Raw genomic sequence first — 14,949 nt, forward strand, 5'->3', positions numbered from 1 at the left:
CCAGGTCATGGTTGTCCCAAAGATGTTTTTTTTTTTCAAAAGGCAACTGAACTTTCTTGTTTTTTTCCTTGAAGATGTTTCACTTCTTATCCAAGAAGCTTCTTCTGTTCTGCTGAATGGTGAAGAATCCTCCCATTCTCCACCATTCATTCAGAACTGAAGAAGCTTTTGGGATGAGAAGCGAAATATCTTCAAGGAAAAAAACCAAAAAGTCCAGTTGCCTTTTGAAAAAAAACACCTTTGGGTTAAATTGTATATGCATATTTAATAATTGCTATAGTTAAAAATTATGTATAGCCCAGTGCTACAGGGAGAAGTTTCTCAGGCATAGTCCCTCAACTCAAATGATGTTAGCAAAATTTTGGCATTTTTTGAGGAAACTAAACCATTGTTCCATGTATCTGAAGGATTCTAAAATTTCTTCTATGGAACGTGGACTCCGAGACTTGGAAGAAGAAATCCAGATGTTGAAATCAAATGGTGCACTCAGCACAGAAGAACGTGAAGAAGAAATTAAACAAATGGAGGTGTATCGTAGCCATTCCAAATTTATGAAAAACAAGGTAATAACGAAACAATGCATGTTAAAAAAAATAGCTTACAATTCCCCCCAAAAGTTAATGCATTCAGTGAATCATAGAACGGATAAAAGATTGGTGATCTATCTTCTCTACCAGAATTCCTTCAAATTAAGTGAAAGTGCTTAAGCAAAGCTATAAATCCATGTTACCGTAATTTAAGATTGGTGAACCAAATTTGATTTAAGGCGTAGAAACCAATTTAGGCAGGTCGAACTGCCTCAACATAATAAAATAAAACTGTGTATTGTTCCTGCTCTGGTAAAATACTTAAGGGACATTTCTTGCATGAATTAATGTAAACAACTGTCCATGATATAACGAAGTGTCTTGGAGAAGATGATGACTTTGAAATTTAAGACAGGTACGGGTGGAAGATCTCAAAAGGTTACAAGTGGTCCTGCATCACACAAACTATAATCAATATAAATGTTTTTAGAGTCTGTTTAATGTCAGAGAAAAAGGAGGGAACTCCGAGGGCTTTCTTTGAAAATGCTGAAATTGGGGTCTGCGTTATAAATTGCTGTATTAACTTTGGGCATTAGAGTAATCAGATTAAAATACACAAGCACAGATTTGCTTGCCTTATTATATGTAGCTTCCAATCAGTTCAGCATTTGATATGGTTGTGATTAAAGTACTAAACTGAGCTGAAAATAGTGAAAGGAAGCCAACTAGCAAATCAAATAAGTTTTTATTACAAGATTATTGTTTATAAGACATAAGTGAATAATATGGTAACTTAATGCCAAAAAGATTTATCTGACTCCCCAAAGAGGCGCTATTCAGTAATTCTATATTTGAAGTGCCATCACCTGCTCCCTGGAAGGTATCTGTCTCACATCACTTAATGAAAGCACAAGTAATAGGTCTTCCCGAAAGCATTCTAAGGGGTGGTTCTACATTAAATCCAGAAATGGACTGGGTACAAATGCAGCAAATAAAGTGTAACATAAATGAAAAATCACTTTAGCAATCTTGTTTCCTTATTTTGTATCAACTGCAGTTACCAGTTAGTTTTCAAGAGTAGCATCTTGTAATAGGCATCACAGTAGTCTATAAAGAGGAGATCAAGGGGATAAAAATGATCAGAATACTCAACTACCAAAGGATTGATAGCATGTTCTAGATCAGGCATGTCAAACGACGTCACGTGATGTCGCGCAACGTATTGCGACTTTTTCCCCACTGCCGGCAATGGGGTGGGCACAGTTTCGGGATGGCGCGTCCTGTCCGCGGGCCGGCAGTTTGACATGCCTCTTCTAGATGATGTCTTCTAAGACTGTGCGAAGTATGATAGCCGTTGCATATGAGTTTAAGAGAAAGTAGTTATTTTGAGGAACTGGTATTTAATCATGGCAAGCTGCTGGTATGTTTTCTACTCTTTGCATCTCTTCAAATAGAGGAAGGTTAAGAGGAAAATAAGGGACGCGGTGGCTCAGTGGGTTAGGACGCTGAGCTTGTCAATCAGATGGTTGGCAGTTTGGCGGGTCAAATCCCGAGTGCCGCGTAACAGAGTGAGCACCTGTTACTCGTCCCAGCTTCTGCCAACCTAGCAGTTCGAAAGCACGTAAAAATGCAAGTAGAAAAATAGGGAGCACTACGGTGGGAAGGTAACAGCGTTCCGTGCGCCTTTGGCGTCTAGTCATGCCGGCCACATGACCACGGAGACGTCCTCGGACAAACGCTGGCTCTTTGGCTTTGAAACGGAGATGAGCACCGGCCCCTAGAGTTGGAAACGACTAGCACGCATGTGCGGGGGAACCTTTACCTTTACCTTTTACGAGGAAAATATTTTGCTCTAAATGTAAAAAAAATAACAATGTCATGGCAGGTAGAGCAACTGAAGGAAGAGCTGAATACCAAAGAGGTTCAAGGGGAGGAACTGAAAAAAAAAGTGACTGATCTCCAGACAGAGGTCTCTGCCGTAAGACTGACGTTTCTTTATACAGCGCCGCTCTGCCAGCTTTCTGGGGTGGCTTACTTTCCTTACTTTACCCTCTGCAACTCTAAAGAGCAAGAAAACTAACAGTTCTGCATCTGTCCTTATTCACACCTGATTGATATATTACAGTATATAATCTGCTCCTTTGAGCGCCCAATTTTAGTTGCTCAGCTTAAAAGATCACTACAGTTGCATGAATTGTAATTTTAGCGCTTACAAAGAATAGGAAAGGAAATTGTCACAGCACGTTGCATATCTTTTGAGATGCATGTATTAAGCTTTTGAAATGAATAGCAACGTTTGCCCATTCTAATTTGAGCTAGCACAGGTAATCTTGTTTTAATAAGCTGGCATAGTTTTAATAATCTGTTAGGGGCATAAATATGTATCTTGTGTTGCTTTAACTTCCTGGAATGATGCTTTTTACATATCATGCATGGACACATTTGATGTCTTCCATAGTTTTATGATTTATTGTATGCAGCAAATTCAATTTCTAGTTCTAGTAAAATGCAATTCTCTGGTATATATTAAAAAGAGAAATTTTACTATTTGAAAATGTGTGAGTTAATCTTTGATCTTGAATCCATTCTGTGCTTCTTTCTAGGTGGAAACATTTTTTCAGATTTTTTTTTTAAATCCCGCTTTTATTATTTCATAAGTAACTCAAAGCAGCAAACATACCTAATACTCCTTCCTCTTTCTATTTTGCCCAGAACAACAACCCTGTGTGGTATGTTGGAGTGATAGAGAGCAGTCACCCAGTTGGCTTTCATGCCTCAGGCTGGTCTAGAACTCACAGTCTCCTGGTTTCTGAGCCAGCATCTTCACCACTATGCCAACATTTGTGTGTTTGAGAGACTTGATTTGTTGATTTTGAAAGTTTCTGAATGTTGTGTCCAGTCTCATGAATCTAGTTGTCTAATTATCATATTAGGAAATAGGAAATTACTATTTTTCATCTTAAAAATTAAATCTTAAGGCAAAACTGAAATGAAGATAACACCTGTCTTTAAGGTCAAGTATAGATAGTATTCATAACAAAGGAAGACTAAATACTCTGCTTTTTGGCATCTTGGTATTACTATTAGAGCTAAAGATATTTTTAAACAGCTGGAAGTATATTGAAGGAAAAAAAAGATTACTATTTATTATTTAAATTCCTTCCATGGGCTGGGGTCAACAGTATGATGCCCACAGATATAAAAGCATATTTTGGCCCCAGAAGATTTTACCCAAAATGATGGAATGAATTGAGATTGCTAATTTTTGTCAGATTTTGACTTTCTTGCTCAATTTTACTGCATGAAATTTTGTCAGATTTTAATGTTCTTGTATGAAATCTAGCAAGATTTTGCCATTTTCACATAAGATTTTAAAATATGGCCAGCATATTATAAGACTAGCTACACTTCAACTAGTAGTTAATTATCCCCAAGCCTTGAAAACAAGCTTTGAAATGAACTGAAACTACGTTTGCCCGTGCATGTTGCTCTGCTTTACATTTATATACTGCTCAAAAAAATAAAGGGAACACAAGATAAGACATCCTACTATTAAATACAGTACATTGTGTTGTTTAACTGTTCCCTTTATTTTTTGAGCAGTATATTTTATCCTGCATCTCTTGAGGTCTGAGGAAGCATATCAAGCTAAAATGAAAAAAGATGTGAAGAAATAATAATGCAGACGTGTCATAAATCCTAGTGATAGTTTTCATCAAATCTGAACAATTTCTGCTTATTAAAAGCCAGGGTTTCTTTTCCCGCTGTTTACTTTTGAATGCTTGGGGTGGGGGGAAGCTTATGCTATGACTGATTTCCTTGGCATTTGGGCCTTTTTCAACTTTAGCTTTCCACAATTGTGAGGCTATTGGTTATAAGAGAAGCTATTTACTACAACTGTAGTCTTAACGGTTTTCCTATCAAGGAGTTTTCTTGTAAGAATGCTTTATTCTTTTTTCCTCAAAAACTCTTTTAACATTACACAAAAGCATGCTTTCAGATTTACTATTCCTTTATTCAGATCCCTTGATGCCATACCTTGAGACTGCTGGACATATTGTTCTAAACTGGAATTAATCAATTTCCATAAGGCTTCTGAAAGTTTTCTGCTGTGCATTGTTGCCATTTGATAACATATATTCTCATACTTGACTCTCCCTATAGATTGGTCAAGTGAAACAGGAACTATCCCGGAAAGATACAGAGTTGCTGGCTTTACAGACAAAATTGGAAACCCTCACAAACCAGTTTTCTGATAGCAAGCAACATATTGATGTGCTGAAGGAATCCCTCACAGCAAAAGAACAGAGGGCTGCCATCCTGCAAACAGAGGTAAACAACGTATCCTTAATACCAGGGAGTTCTGCACAATGATTAAATTATTGGGCTGTGAAATGTGCATTCCTTCTGTTTTTTTCTCCAGTTCTTACGTTAGAAGGAAAATCTGTGACTTCCCAGTTCCAAACTTGAAACATCTCTTTAAATCATAAGCATAAGAAAGAATCTGGTCTATTCAGCAATGTCCATTAGTTAATCTATAAACATAGAACAAAGGTAATAGTTCTCTCCCATTGTTTATCAATTGTAGCTAGTGACAAACTCTAGAAGATCTCTGTCATCCCCGAATGTTGATAATTCTCATGGCTTTTGATAAATGGAAATTCCATTCCCAATTACTGACATTAAACTAGAAATATTCGTAACTTTGTATCATCCATAAGCTTACCTTTCCAAATGTGATCATTTAGCTCCCGATGAGAAAAAACAATTTATTTTCATCCAGAGTTAAAACTGCTTATCCATTCCTACCTCTACTCTGGGTTCTTTAACTAGCCTATAAGACACCTTGTTCTGTTTATCAGCTACTAAACTTGTTTACATCTGCACTGAAATTAAACCTGATTAAAGTTAGCTTCTTAACATCGTGGCACACTTGGATGTTGTTGTTAAGCAACTGCGTGGGTTGTTAAGCAGACAGAGTAAGAAGCATATGGGGTTCCTTGGCTGATATGGGAGATCCTACGAGGCTCTGCTCAGGCGATGAAAATCCTCCCTGTCAAAATCCAAGCAGGATTTTCAACCCATGAGCGAAGAGACACTCATGCATGGCTTGTGCCAAACCTCCCAGGATCACACTCTTTACCATGCCATGCTGACTCTCTGCTTGGATTTCATCTACCTCTTTTCTCTAGAGGCTGGCTGAAAGAGCTGCGTGCTGAAGGAATTCAGCTTCCCTCTGTGCATGATAAGGAACTCCTTTGGTGAGATGCAAGAACAAAGCTGAAGGATTGCAGCTCCATTTCTGGACTCCACCGAAGGGGTTCAGCTCCCTTCCACGCATGGAAGCAAACTCCTTCAGTGGGCTGCAGGAACAGAGACAAAATCTTCAGGATTTTTGGCTCTGTTTCAGTGCCCCCCAAAGGAGTTAAGTTCTCTTTGGAAGGTATCTCTTTCAGCCAGCCCCAAAGATAAGAGGGAGTCCTCTGGGCAGGAGGCAGCAGCTTGCAACCTTCTCTGCCAGCTTCCCCATCGTCATTCTAGGGAAGCCGGAAGAGAACATTGCAGTCACATGATCATGGGCTGCTTGGCAACTGTTTGCAAGTGCTAACAGGTTACCAAGCACCTAATCACGTGACCTCAAGGGCAGTGGTGCAACATTTTGCGATGGCCAGGAGTACTTTATAGGCTATAAAGCATCCTTTCCGAGGCCCTTGTAATTCTCAACCATCATTACATAAATAGTCATAAGTTGAGGACTACTGGTATGAGCAAATGGTACACATAAAATTATCAATTTCATGTTAGGGTTCAGGTCTTTAAAAGAGAGAAGTTCATTTATAGAAGTCCTTTGATCTTGACATTGAAAAATGAATGGCAGGGAATTGGTTACTTGGTTGCTCTAACAGTGGTATTGCCATTGGCTAATATGTTGGTTTGACATGTATTTGTGTGCTATAGATTAAATATATGTTGTGGCAGAACATGTGTACTGAAAATAATACAATGAGTGGGTTTTCTTACCTGGCAAAACTTCCATTACATTTTTAATGGAAGTGCTCAGTGGGTTAGGACGCTGAGCTTGTTGATCAGAAGGTCGGCAGTTTGGCGGGTCGAATCCCGAGTGCCGTGTAACAGAGTGAGCGCCTGTTACTCGTCCCAGCTTCTGCCAACCTAGCAGTTCGAAAGCACATAAAAATGCTAGTAGAAAAATAGGGACCACTACGGTGGGAAGGTAACAGCGTTCCGTGCGCCTTTGGCGTCTAGTCATGCCGGCCAAATGACCACGGAGATGTCCTCGGACAAGCCCTGGCTCTTCGGCTTTGAAACGGAGATGAGCACCGGCCCCTAGAGTCGGAAACGACTAGCATGCATGTGCGGGGAAACCTTTACCTTTACCTTTTTAACTGTATGTATGTATTTGTGTGTGTGTGTGTGTGTGTGTGTGTGTGTGTGTGTGTATAATTGCTTCCTTGGGCTAACTAAAGTTATGTATTAGCCATAAGAGGGCGCCAGTATATTATTTATTAAAATTTGTGTTCTGTTAGAATCATCAGAATAAAATTAAATAAATAGCAAATACCTAATTGGGAAACAGTTTGCAAAATACCAAATCATCACTTTCATAGCTATAAATTGAATTCTTTTTTTATCAATTAAACAATTGTTTCATTTCATTGCTTTGGTGCTCAAACTTGAAATATCCTAAATTGACAAAATCCTAAATTTCAGAATATTTTTACATATGTTATTTATATTACAACTGAAAATGCTTTTTTATTTAACATTAATTTGATTTACAAAATTTATACTGTTCTTTAAATGTTTAGCCTAACAATCTGCAGTTACCTAATTTATAACCTTTCCATTTAGCAGTTTGAGGAGGGGCAAGACAGTCTGTGTAAAATATTATTGAATATTCCTACAAAGAGTCTGAAAGAGAAAACAAAAACTGTGCTTGAAATTGTATGATAAAAGTTATATGTAGAGCACTTTTGTGAAGCATAATGAAAAACAAAAAAATTGGCTCCAGTGGTATAGGGTTGAAGATTTCTTAAATCTGTATTACAAATTTATTTTGTGGTCTGAAAATCTTTCTCTCTTTTTTTGGCCTTTAAAGCAGTATGAGCTTCTGTTATTTAGTACATAAATATGTATCTTCAGAGAACATGAATTAATAACAGCTGCCCGTATATTTCACATTTGTCAGTGGCCAAGAAATTCAATATGTTTCTGCATAATGAATTTCTTGGTAATTAATGAATCAGTGATATGAATTACCACGGATAACATTGGATTTATAGATTTATATTTTATGTTTTTATGTGGTATGTCTATTTTGTTTTAAGTTGGCTAAAGTTGGCAGTGACTTATATAATAGTGTTCTGAAATGCAAAATATCTTGAACTTGTTTATTCCAAAAGGCGGGACACAGGATATTGTATCAAGTTTGAATTTGCAAAAGAGGCTCTATAAATAGGCCAAGAAATTTAGAATATTTTTGTAAAAGCAAAATATAAATCAACATTTATTTTGGAATAAAATGCTTCATCTATTTTAAATTTTATTACTTTGCACATGATCACTTTGGCTTACATGAATATTGCCAAATACTTTTCTTAAAATACTTTTTTGTTTGTTTTGGGATTTTTTTTTAAAGTGCCAGTTATTTTGGCCTACTCCTTACCAATTCAGTGTAGAAATATAAATTCAGTGCCCAAGAAATTTATTATTTTCTCCTGTGAAATTATTTACTAACATTCCAGTTTTGTCCTTTCTTCATATATAAAGTAAACCTCTGCTTCTATTTAATATTTAAACAAAATATTTAGGACACTCACTGTGATTTTGAATTTTAATTTTACACATGCACATTCACACGTACTCACAGACACATAGACAGGTATCCCTTGGTTAATGACTTCTTGTTTAGCAACCATTTGAACTGATTACAGCTTTCTAATAAATCTAATAATAAATAAATCCCTTTTCCCTGTTTGCCTAATATACACAAAAGAAATTGTAGGAAGTAATAATTTAGTTATATTGCCTAGAAGTCTGAACTACAGTGATAGTAGAGTACATCAATTTGGTAGTCAACCATACTGGATAGCAAGAGCATTCAAAGATATAGTTTATTCCAGTTTCTAGTATAATGAGAGAATTTTCCTGGTTCTTACAAACTTACAAAATACAATTCGGTAATTCTTTTGAAAAGTTCCTATTTTTAACCTTCTCCATCCCTAAATCCTTTTCTAACAGTAATTCTTCATCATTTATTATTTGTTAATGAAATGTGTAAGCCTGCCTATCTATCCAATTTAAAACATCAAAAGTTAAAGAAAGAAGAAAGAAAGAGAGAGAGAGAGAGAGAGAGAGAAAGAAAGAAAGAAAGAAGGAAGGAAGGAAGGAAAGAAAGAAAGAGAGAGAGAAAGAAAGAAACTCAGGTCAAGGGCCTCTTGTTAAAAACACAAAGTACCAATGCTATATATCCTCACTGAGATATCCAAACTAGCAGCCTGGCCAGTACCTGAGAGAAGAGCTAGGTCTTCATGACTTCTAAAAACCCAGTAACACTGGGGTTGCCCGTGTTTCTGGGGGAAGACTTTTCCAGGAACTACTTCCTAGGACCTACCAGGGATCATTACCTCACTGAGGGGACTAGGAGTATGCAGAAACCATTGGAGCAAGTAACCCGGCCCCATACCATGTAGGGCTTTAAAGATGACAACCAGTACCTTGAATTGCATCCAGCAGCAACCTGGTCAGCCATAATATGATCACTTGGTGGCTGTCTGCAGAACACTGTGGGTAACTCTGTGGGTCTGGGACGCCTAAACATGATCTGATTCAAGCCCACCATTGCTTGCTCATTCCAAGGTTGTGGCTTCAGCAGAATCCTATACCATAGCTTTAGGATCTACTCTAAGCTGGGTCCATCAGTTGCCTGGGGCAGATTGAATAAATAGGTCCTTCTCCCTATAGTGGGGAACAGCAACAGAGAAACACAAATCCAAAAGGGAGAGATCTGCCCTCTCGGTTTACTAATTCTTAGTGGGGAAAAGAAGAAGATAAATACAGTACACGTCTCGATCAATTATTTGTCAGCAGTGTTTACTTGCTTAAAAGCATTTTAGTGAGAAGAAACTGATTTTTTTCTTCTTCTTATGACTGAACGCAGGTAGATGCACTTCGGTTACGCCTGGAAGAGAAGGAGGCAATGTTGAACAAAAAGACTAAGCAAATTCAAGAGATGGCTGAAGAGAAGGGAACTCAAGCTGGAGAGATTCATGATCTCAAGGATATGCTTGATGTGAAAGAACGCAAGGTTAACATTCTTCAAAAAAAGGTAGACTTACCAAGTATTGTTTTTAAAAACTGAACTCTTTTATTTTCACCAGAATGTACTAATAGTCTTAGTTGTAAAGTTGCTTTCTGAAGCTCTTGACTGAGTCTTCTTTGACTCTAACAACAGTGAACGTATTTATATATTTATATCTCTGGCAATGAACGTATTTATAAATCCATGATAATTAACAATGATTCCTATGCTAAATTTGGCAGTACATGAATTGTAATCGATATGTGAATAAGATATCCATCTGATTAGCCTCAACTGTATTCACTGTAATATTAAATTAGTGGCAGATTCTGCATCACTTGCTAGAATGATTATGCAATCAGCACGAACATATATGATGTTTCATGCAGATTATGTAAATCACACATGCAGGTTTTTCAAAGAATAGCCTAGGACACAAGTCCCCAACCTGTGGGCTGAGGCTCATTAGTGAGCGATGAGGAGATTGCAACCAGGCCATGTAACTCGGTGGCTAGCATGCACACGCATCCTCACTTGCATGAGCACCAGGCAAGCATGTGCACGTGCACTCCATTTGCGTGAGCAGCAGGTACATGTGCACACTGCTCATGCAAATGGAGCTGCATGCCCACACTTGCTGGTCATTCACGTGGAATCATCCCCTCCCCCCCCACCTCCGCCAGTCCACAAAGCTGGAAACTTTGGGGAACTCTGGTGTAGGACTATTCTGGTTCTTTAGTCATAGACGCAATGATTTCATACTCATCCAGAGGGAGTATTTTCTATTTGCAGAAACTTTTAACAAGTGTGTCTTCCTGATCACTTGTTTCACAACACAATTGATAGTATCACTGAAAACATTCTATGAACTATTTTTTTTCCTTTCATCAAGTTCCTACTGAACTATTATCTCTAAGGATAATTTTGTTTTAGTTTTATTTTTTGGTTGCTGCATAATTACTATAGTTCGATAGGGCGAAAGTACAGGGGCTTTAATTTTTTTTTAAAAAAAACTATGAACTTGGATGCTTGCCACATAAAGCCATAAGTTGATACTTTTGTAAAGTATGAATTAAGTACATGTTAACTACTATTTTTGTTAGATATTCATGAAGTAATGATATTATAGTAATGATACTATAATCAACCTGCTTCCTTCCAGATTCTTTGGGATAACCCCATCTTCTTCAATAATACAGGCAGTAGTAAGGAATCATGAAATTGTAGTTCAAACATCTGGTGAAACCTATGCTTCAAATACTTAATTGAGCAAAAAGTGGAATATAAATTGAACAAATAATGTGATTGAAGATATTTTGAGCAGTCCTTCTTTTATTCTAGTCTCTGCAAATTAATGGTTAGAGTTAACCAGGACAAGTCTGGGGGAAAATTGTTTCATCAAGATATACAAGGACTTAGTTACAAGATGTTTAAGAGTACATCTTGAGTATTGTAACTCTTCATTGCCGTAGAATGTAAAAGAAGTCTTAGTCATTTTTACTTAACTAATTCTCATTCAATTAAAACATTATTTGAATAACAGTATTGGTATCTCTTTGTTGACGTTTAAGTGCCTATCAATAATTATATTCAGTAATTAGTTTAAGTGGGCACAATTTTGATTGTAAGACTGCCAGGAATTCTATAAAACATGCAGAAAGCCTTTTTTTGCTTACTGTTAATTCATATTATTATACTTACATTCTACTATATTTTAACATAAATAAGTATTACAGAAATAAATCTTTATTGACATTCTTAAACATGCATTAAGACTGTGAAAAACTTCCTGACTATTTATATATATATATATTTATATGTTTGCTAATACTAATTGAGAGAAAATAAGCAGTGTGACAGCTTGTACAAGAAGTTAAATAGATTTATAGAATAAAATGTCATACAGAGTTTGTATGTCTATGTTACAAGTTTATTCTAATTTTAATAGATCCTCTTTAATCTTCTTCCCAGGGTGTGTAAGAGGGGGAAAGCAGACACAATGGATCAATGAAATATGCACATTCCTTTTAGATAGCTCAGAGTTTTACATTTTAAATTGATTTAAATAGGGTATTTCCCTTATTCCCATCTTAGTTCTATTTATTTTTAAAGTTAAGACACATATATATGCCTGAAATGTGTGTATGTGTGTGTATATACATAGATACATCATACACACATACACTTCAGGCGTGTGTGTGTATATACACACACATATACATACATATACAGGGAGTGCAGAATTATTAGGCAAATGAGTATTTTGACCACATCATCCTCTTTATGCATGTTGTCTTACTCCAAGCTGTATAGGCTCGAAAGCCTACTACCAATTAAGCATATTAGGTGATGTGCATCTCTGTAATGAGAAGGGGTGTGGTCTAATGACATCAACACCCTGTATCAGGTGTGCATAATTATTAGGCAACTTCCTTTCCTTTGGCAAAATGGGTCAAAAGAAGGACTTGACAGGCTCAGAAAAGTCAAAAATAGTGAGATATCTTGCAGAGGGATGCAGCACTCTTAAAATTGCAAAGCTTCTGAAGCGTGATCATTGAACAATCAAGCGTTTCATTCAAAATAGTCAACAGGGTCGCAAGAAGCGTGTGGAGAAACCAAGGCGCAAAATAACTGCCCATGAACTGAGAAAAGTCAAGCGTGCAGCTGCCAAGATGCCACTTGCCACCAGTTTGGCCATATTTCAGAGCTGCAACATTACTGGAGTGCCCAAAAGCACAAGGTGTGCAATACTCAGAGACATGGCCAAGGTAAGAAAGGCTGAAAGACGACCACCACTGAACAAGACACACAAGCTGAAACGTCAAGACTGGGCCAAGAAATATCTCAAGACTGATTTTTCTAAGGTTTTATGGACTGATGAAATGAGAGTGAGTCTTGATGGGCCAGATGGATGGGCCCGTGGCTGGATTGGTAAAGGGCAGAGAGCTCCAGTCCGACTCAGACGCCAGCAAGGTGGAGGTGGAGTACTGGTTTGGGCTGGTATCATCAAAGATGAGCTTGTGGGGCCTTTTCGGGTTGAGGATGGAGTCAAGCTCAACTCCCAGTCCTACTGCCAGTTTCTGGAAGACACCTTCTTCAAGCAGTGGTACAGGAAGAAGTCTGCATCCTTCAAGAAAAACATGATTTTCATGCAGGACAATGCTCCATCACACGCGTCCAAGTACTCCACAGCGTGGCTGGCAAGAAAGGGTATAAAAGAAGGAAATCTAATGACATGGCCTCCTTGTTCACCTGATCTGAACGCCATTGAGAACCTGTGGTCCATCATCAAATGTGAGATTTACAAGGAGGGAAAACAGTACACCTCTCTGAACAGTGTCTGGGAGGCTGTGGTTGCTGCTGCACGCAATGTTGATGGTGAACAGATCAAAACACTGACAGAATCCATGGATGGCAGGCTTTTGAGTGTCCTTGCAAAGAAAGGTGGCTATATTGGTCACTGATTTGTTTTTGTTATGTTTTTGAATGTCAGAAATGTATATTTGTGAATGTTGAGATGTTATATTGGTTTCACTGGTAAAAATAAATAATTGAAATGGGTATATATTTGTTTTTTGTTAAGTTGCCTAATAATTATGCACAGTAATAGTCACCTGCACACACAGATATCCCCCTAAAATAGCTATAACTAAAAACAAACTAAAAACTACTTCCAAAAATATTCAGCTTTGATATTAATGAGTTTTTTGGGTTCATTGAGAACATGGTTGTTGTTCAATAATAAAATTAATCCTCAAAAATACAACTTGCCTAATAATTCTGCACTCCCTGTATACATACACACACACACATACTACACACACATACATATATAGATACATATATTATTCCAGCAGTTTGGGTGATGTTTTTGTATTTGCACTATAATAGAGTAATTTGAGGTTTCCTGTCCTGTCCTCCATCAGTGCATACACTTTTTTCCTGGGGGGTTTTTATTTTGTATCCACAAGAAATTAAATCGGACAGTAATAGCTGATTAGACATTTCTCACATGCAGTTTACGATAAATGCCATTCTCTGAAGACTTTCCCCTGTGGATTTGTGTTACAGATTTCTGAACTTTGTAATAAATCATTGACTTGGAAAATAGAATTGATGTTTCAGTTAAAGTCAGTTTGGGAACATGTGTTAAAATAGTAGAGATTCCTACTTACTGGCTGCTATAAATTCTAAGATTAGATTTTCTCTGTATGCTTATAAAGACCCTTCATATTTACTTTTATTGACTATGTTTCTATTATAGGCCACCAACTGATTAAAGATACATGCCTTAGTCTTCTTGTTTAGCTACTGTTTAGCTAACTTTAACCCTTTGCTGAAAGCCATCTTTCTGATACCAGAGTTACTCTATGCAGAGTGAAGCAGAAAGTGCTATTCCCCCGTCTTGTGATTCTGCACAAGCCTGGACTTCAAAGAACTGGATGACCATCAGTTATCAACATAGAGAACTTTCTGTATCTAGCGGTGGTCTGGATTTTTGCAGCGCAGGCATTGTGGCTGAATTGCAGGACCGTAATAAAAATAACAGCCTAAGAGAATAGTAGCTATGACATCTTTCTCTGCTACTCTCTAATAGAGAATAGCAATTAGGATGATCAGATCCTGATAACTTTGATCCCTAACGATGGCCCTTCAGTTTTATGGTCTGTGTCCTTCCCTTAAGATTGAAAATCTTCAGGAGCAACTAAGAGACAAAGAGAAACAAATGAGCAGTTTGAAAGAAAGAGTAAAATCCCTGCAAGCTGATACCACCAACACCGATACTGCCTTGACCACACTAGAGGAAGCACTTGCAGAAAAGGTAAGTCCGGAAGAAAGGAGTTAACATTATTTAAAGATGGTGCCTTCATCACTGTAGACATCTGTTTGAGAAGTAATTCTCTATGTCCTCTTTCATTTATTTTATTGCTTGAAATAAAGAAAAAATATAAATGTACACCATGGCATTAACAGTATAATGCAAAGTTATTAATCCTGGTAATGACAAAAAATAAGAGATATTTCTTTACCAGATTCATCAGTATCACCAACCATGGCAGTTTTTAATGCATTGCATTCACCAGAAAAGTCCTTAAAAATTCA

The 14,949-nt window shown here is 37.3% G+C and overlaps 1 protein-coding gene across 8 annotated transcripts in view; it reads left to right on the forward strand.

Annotated features, from left to right (window-relative positions):
* ERC1 (ELKS/RAB6-interacting/CAST family member 1) overlaps positions 1-14,949 on the forward strand; it is a 144,770-nt gene that overhangs the window by 18,878 nt on the left and 110,943 nt on the right. For 4 of the 8 annotated variants that reach the window (XM_083366800.1, XM_083366803.1, XM_083366805.1 and 1 more), the window contains exons 4-8: positions 408-563; positions 2,413-2,505; positions 4,692-4,859; positions 9,706-9,873; positions 14,531-14,668. In XM_083366800.1, the coding sequence (XP_083222926.1) occupies positions 408-563; positions 2,413-2,505; positions 4,692-4,859; positions 9,706-9,873; positions 14,531-14,668 (723 nt within the window). The remainder of the gene's footprint in view (positions 1-407; positions 564-2,412; positions 2,506-4,691; positions 4,860-9,705; positions 9,874-14,530; positions 14,669-14,949) is intronic. The other 4 variants (XM_083366802.1, XM_083366804.1, XM_083366807.1 and 1 more) reach the window with 2 other exon arrangements.

Source organism: Vipera ursinii, assembly GCF_947247035.1.
Source record: "Vipera ursinii genome assembly, chromosome: 6".
Taxonomy (NCBI): Eukaryota; Metazoa; Chordata; class Lepidosauria; order Squamata; family Viperidae; genus Vipera; species Vipera ursinii.